We start from the raw sequence: 6,332 nt of genomic DNA on the forward strand, positions 1-6,332 counted from the left end.
TAAGAATCCTATTTTGATTGTAGTAGTAGGTACAAAACGTTCTTTCTCAGCATTTGTTTTCCTGCGTGTAAAACGATGCACTGAGGAAATTGGCACACTAGAAATTGCATATTTTTTGATGTCATCTACATCATAGTCAAAGGGCACACCCCTTACCACACCATACGACTCAAAGGCCGTATTTGGGATAAAGGGTCTAAGTCCACGCTTTTTAAGATCGCTTTTGATTAAGAAGGAGTTTGCTGCATTTGCAGACTTAAAGGTCACTTTATATAAAGTTTTGCCGATCGCATAGATGAGATCAATGTCATTAAAATTGAGGTCCCTAATTCGGCTTCTTAAAGCCAATCCGTTCCTAACCTTTAATTCGTTCAATTCCTTGCACTCTGCTGCATCAACTAATACAAAGTATGTTCCACAAAAATTTGCCGGGTATAACGGTGAAACGCGCTCACCCTTATCTGCACCCACGCCTATTTTCGCGCCATCAGCTATTACGGCTTCCACCTCCATTTTGTCACTAGCATTTTCTGTATTAACTTTTCTAACCTCCTGCACTAACCCATTCTCGATTGCATCGGCAATCAAATTTTCATTAATCTTTTCGCACAGATTGAGATCATTGGCTTTTTTATCTAATTTGCACTTTTTATTTAAGTTCATTGTCGATGTGAAAGATTCAAAGTCGTTAGCCGATGCCGCCACCGACTTTCTGGTCGGCGACGCCATTCCGGCTTTAGTCTTTTTTGTAGCCCTAGGCTTCACTTTTTTTCCCGAAATTTACTCAATACTAAATTAAAAATACAAAAATGGTATGAAAAATTGACAAAATACTCACAATACTTGATAATCTGCTGGTTTATGCTGCAAATTTGCACACAAGTAGATAGAAAATCTAACTGCACTTAATGGCAATTCACCGGAGCTCTAACGGTAGTTATTCCTTTATAGCAAAAATAAAACACAATCAATTCGGCACGTCCAATCACTCTCGAAGTAGAAACGCGAACTGACTTTTTATAATCATGATTTGATTTACCAGATACGATGTGATGTGCTACTGACAATCGTTAACAATTCGAAAGGGTTAAATTGATCAGCTGATTAGCTGTCACACGCCTACAACTGAAGCTGTTCAAAGCGCGCTATTTAAGTTTGGAATTTAATCAAGAGGATTGTAGAGCATCAACTTTTTGAAATAAATAATCAATAAAAGTTTTAATTTAGTGGGTTAGTAAAGCCCACTAGAATACATTTTAGGATGGAAAGCAGGAACAAGTTACAAATCATTTACCCCGATGAGGATGGCGAGCCACATCCATACTGCCCGCATGGACCTACATTGTTGTTTCAAGCTCCAACGATAAGTGAGGATGAACAAACGTACGCATATTATGCCTGTGCAGCGCATCGTGATAAAAGTTTGTGCAGTTATCATCTGCCGGCGGAACAATTAACACCCCAAAAATTGGCAAAGCGTTATGGTTTAGACGATATCATCGAACAATATAAAGGACATAAACAAAAGGTAAGTTTTCATTGCACGATTGTTGGTATTGCTGCAGAGCATCCATATACATTTATTGAACAGCTATTGGTGTGTACTGACGGTGGCGGACGTCACTTCTGCCTCTGCTGTAATGTGCCACTGGTATCTGAAGAACAGTCAGGGCACACGGGTCATGAAATAGTTTGGAATTTAACAAACGAAATGCTTTGCGACCCAACACGTTTGCTAAGGCCACTTGACAATGATAAGGCACAGGCGCAGTACTTTTTTGATGACAAAGCGTTAAAGTTTTTCTCGAAATGTTTTCAGGATTTGGGCATAAGGTGAATATGATTTTCTAAGACTGCGTTACTAGATATGGATAATTCTTTTTTTTTATTAAATTATAGTAAGGTGGTCTGCATGGGCGCGCCGCGTTTGCATGCCTATCTGCGGAGTAACTCTACCAACGTGCAAAGTTTCCTCCTGGATTTTGATTATCGTATGTTTTACTTCTATGAGGATGACAATTTTGCCTGGTATAATATGTGTAACAATCACTTTTTCGATCACAACCAGCGTCTGTATTTTGAGAAGTTTTTAAATTGCGCACCGTGAGTATATCCACAAGCATTTTTTAATTTTTATGATATAAGAATTTTTTTAACTTATTTTCTCATTTTCCAGTGAGCAGAAGCTACTAGTATTAACTGATCCTCCTTTTGGCTGCCGCACTGAACTTATAGCCGCCACCTTGCGCCACCTTACACGTCTTTATAATAAAATCAATCACCTGCCACATCAACCGCTGCCTATATTTTGGATTTTTCCATACTATTCCGAACACTATATACAACAAGAAATGCCCCAATTGCGAATGTGTGACTACAAAGTTAACTACACCAATCACAGTTCATACACTGATATTGGCGATAGGAGTCGTAAGCTTGGTTCACCAGTGCGTGTCTTCACAAATGTGCCATTGGAGCTACTACACTTGCCTGTTGAAGAGGAATACAAATATTGTGCCCTATGCCAACGCTACACTGCCTTAGAAAACCGTCACTGTTTCAAATGTGCATACTGTCCATCGAAGAACGGCAGCACCTATCGACATTGCGACCTTTGCGGCTGCTGTGTCAAACCCAATTATGTGCATTGTAATAATTGTAGGCGCTGTACACAGTCTGAGGAACACGAATGTGGGATGTATCAAGCGAATCAGCACTGTTGGATCTGTTTGCAGAAAGGACATACAGAAAACAGGTGTGAAGAGTGGCGAAAGCACTGTAAAGTGAAATCTTTTGCTGACCGATTTGAGAAGATAATCACCTGCTTGTTGTGCCAACGTAAGGGACATAATGAGCGTAACTGTGCGAAACGGAACAAGTACCTTGAGGAATTGACCTTTATGGGGGTGGCAGAAGTAAAATTTAAGTAAATTATTAAAATGTTTTAACAACGAAAAATTACTTTATTTAATACTTAAGTGTAAACTATAAATACAAATATATTTGACCAGAAATCGAAAATCTTTATCTACTAACTTTAGCTAAGTGTACTGAGCTACGCGCAGCTGCGTATTGAATTAAAGAATGTCTAGCTTTTTGTACATATAGGATAATCGCTACAGGTCCTGTAGTACAGGATAAACTAGTAAAAGCTTTTACGATACAGAATTGTCACGCTTGCATGATCCTTTCTTGGTAGCATGTTCATAACCATCCAACCAGTGCGGAAATCCTCTGGCAGATGATGCACATGCTGCTGATGTTGTAGTGGTAGTGGAGAGATCACTATTCAATATCGGTCAACTTTTTGTATGATCAGGTTTTTGCTGCTGCTGCTGCTGCTGGTCTTGGCTGTGCTCGCCGGTGTTGATTTCGGAATCGATTTCGCGTAGCTCAATCTTTTGTTCACGCATCGCACGCTGCAGGAAAAATGTTCATATATTTGTAATTTGTTTTGCATGTACATATAGATAACCACTGACCTTCACACAATCTTGATAGACTTTAAAGATCGGTGCGCACAGAGAATCATCATGGTGGCCCTTTAGAAAATGCTCTGAAAACCAATTATTGAAGCAGGCGTCGTATTGTTTCTTTAACTCCGTGCATTCATCACCCAAACTATCCATGGCAACAGAGTTTTTTAATAAAACGTTTTTATATCAGATAAGTTCACGCAATAACATTCGTTTTTTGGCTAATTCCGTGTATGTAGTAAAAAACACGAGAAAACAAACGTCAAATTGAAGCCTATTAGAAAATATGAATCAGCTGATAGTGGGAATGTCGATAAAACATCGATGCATCGAAAATGTTCCACTCGATGTATAAATAGTCGATGCATCGAGGCACCTTTATATCGACTGCTGAGTGGAAGATCGACCTATCTCGGCAGCCAGCTCGAAAACGCTCTATCTCAAAAAACGTATCAATAATGTCCAGAGAACGTTTAAAACAGAGAAGCAGCAATTACGGATAGCCGTGTGAATTGTCAAACACTACCAAAATCGCTCTGGAAGCTCACCACTCGAATCGAAAATTGAGAGCGGAAAATTAACAGATCTGAGCGGCAAGTTAACAGAGCTGAGCGGAGATACAATTTTGTTAATTTGTATCAATGTTAAGTATTTTGGTTTGGATTTTCTTTTTCGCGGCATTGATTTAATAAAAAAAAAGATTAAAATTCTTGGTTAAATTAATGAAAATTAATTTACTAAAACATATGCCAGGGAATGCTTTAACTCCAAAACGTAGATTTGTTATCTAATAAATATGTGAAAGCTATGCAAATATGCAAACTCATTGGTGATTTGCCGTCGGCATTTGGGTCGCAAAAATCGTTTTTTTTTTTTAACGATTCTTATTGTAGTTGCTACACTATTTTCAATGCAACAAATCCCAGTTTTCTAACTGCCTTAGTTTTTTCACAAACTCACTTTAAAGATGGACGCATTAACAAAAAAATTTACAAAGCAATGCACTTGTTAACTTCAAAGTTGTTTTTGACTTTTACTGCAATACTCGTAGATATTATTTGTAAATAATAGTTCTGGAGTCAAATGCAAATCCATTTCCCAGGCATGCGCATATGGATACTTGTAGTACATACAGATGCGATCAACTAATTAGCAACGAAATTCAAAATGATATTGTTTGCAAATTATGTTTATTTATTTATTTTTAATAATTTCCTTTAAAATATAATTCAATCTATAACAGAAACCACAATAATAAAAGTTTAAAAGCTTGCACAATTTGCAAAATAATTAATCAAACTTCAAAAAATTGTTATAAAAATTTAAAAATTTTTAGTTAGAATATTTAGAAAATTTTCGGGTATGCAGCTTTGTAGTCCATTCAATCAAGTACACTAAAGTCCAAGCTTCTAGTCGTTAAAAATTACCGTTGATTTCTTAGATTTTTTTTTTGTGGAGGGTGTTCGCATTTTCTTCCATATAACACATGAACCAATTTTTTTTTGTATGAAAAATAAACAGCAACACCCCAAAAAAAAAATCTAAAAAATCAACGGTAATTTTTAACAACTTGAAACTTGCACTTTCTTATAATATAATTGAATGGACTACAATACTGCATACCCGAAAATATATTAAATATTCAAATAAAAAATTTGGATGACCATTTCTTGAAGGTTGATTCATTTTTTTGCAATTTGTGCAAGCTTTTAAACTTTTATTATTGTGGTTTCTGTTCCAGATTGAATTATATTTTAAATGAAAATCATTAAAAATAAATAAACATAATTTGTTGATGGCAGCTGAATGTATGTATGTATGTACTTACATATGTAAATATGTACCCCATACACATACTCCAAAATCATTTATTGATAACGTTCTTGCACATGCACATAATATTACATATATGTATGTACATACATACTAACTTTCTTCTTATTTGGGGCTGACAAACTTTAACTTAAGAGTCGACTTTATTTCGTCTACTAATATGCCCCAATAGTTTTGGAGTCAAATGAAAATGCATTTTCTACGCATACGTATGTACATGCTCCATTAATTGATAACGTTTTTGCATGCATATATATGTATGTGCATATTACTGCCAAAAAAACTACGAACATGCATATAAATGTACATATGTACAAATCACGGCAGCATACATACATATATATGCACATAATTACACGTATACTCAAATACAACAATAACTATTTCATTCATAAACGCATTTGCATATTTCTCAAGGCCAAGTAAATTCATTCATAAAAACAACCGCAGCACATCTCCCCGCAAATTCATCACCAACAAGCGCAACTTTGTCAATCCGACACAAAAATTCTAAAATCTTAAAATGAAGAAATCTCGGCCAGCCAAGTGAAAAGTGGCAACTATTTCTCTATATCCAGTAAAATAAGTTATCTCGAATCTTGGCAATTTTTGGTAATTTTTGGTAATTTTTGACAAAACACTCTATTTCTCTGTTCCATACCAATATTTCAATCATTAACTAGTATTTTAAAGTGTCATTTTAATAAACATTAAATAAAAGTGTATGTTTTCTGCAGCAAAATACATTATTTTTTTTTTAATAAAATCAAAACTTGTAAAATCACAAACATATGTGGTTTTATCGGAAGTTCACAGATGTAACGTGGCAACTTAGCTCGTTTTCATATTTTTCGGTCCGAAATTGTAAAATTTTTGTCCATGCCGCGCCACAATTTTTGTACAGGTGGGTCAATGTGCCTTGAACAAAATTTACATATATACAAAAAAATTATTTTATTTATTTTTTAATATTGAAAATTTCTATACCTCTAAGAGTTTATAAAAATATATTTATATATATCC

At 35.4% G+C, this 6,332-nt stretch overlaps 2 protein-coding genes across 2 annotated transcripts; one reads left to right on the forward strand and one right to left on the reverse strand.

Annotated features, from left to right (window-relative positions):
* The first annotated feature begins 1,115 nt into the window (after window positions 1-1,115).
* LOC108371821 (zinc finger CCHC domain-containing protein 4) lies at window positions 1,116-3,005 on the forward strand. The gene is made up of 4 exons (XM_017627427.1): window positions 1,116-1,528; window positions 1,592-1,833; window positions 1,900-2,103; window positions 2,177-3,005. The coding sequence occupies exons 1-4, from the start codon at window positions 1,262-1,264 to the stop codon at window positions 2,928-2,930; spliced, it is 1,467 nt and encodes a 488-aa protein (XP_017482916.1). The 5' UTR covers window positions 1,116-1,261; the 3' UTR covers window positions 2,931-3,005.
* Window positions 2,967-3,809, reverse strand: LOC108371822 (TP53-regulated inhibitor of apoptosis 1-like). Its single transcript, XM_017627428.1, has 2 exons — window positions 3,483-3,809; window positions 2,967-3,419 (listed from the first exon to the last, which is right to left on the reverse strand). Exons 1-2 carry the CDS (start codon window positions 3,627-3,629, stop codon window positions 3,300-3,302), a joined length of 267 nt encoding a protein of 88 aa, XP_017482917.1. The 5' UTR covers window positions 3,630-3,809; the 3' UTR covers window positions 2,967-3,299.
* Window positions 3,810-6,332: the final 2,523 nt, after the last annotated feature.

This window comes from Rhagoletis zephyria, unplaced genomic scaffold (genome assembly GCF_001687245.7).
Source record: "Rhagoletis zephyria isolate East Lansing unplaced genomic scaffold, Rhagoletis_zephyria_1.1 Rzeph_scaffold_05237, whole genome shotgun sequence".
Taxonomy (NCBI): Eukaryota; Metazoa; Arthropoda; class Insecta; order Diptera; family Tephritidae; genus Rhagoletis; species Rhagoletis zephyria.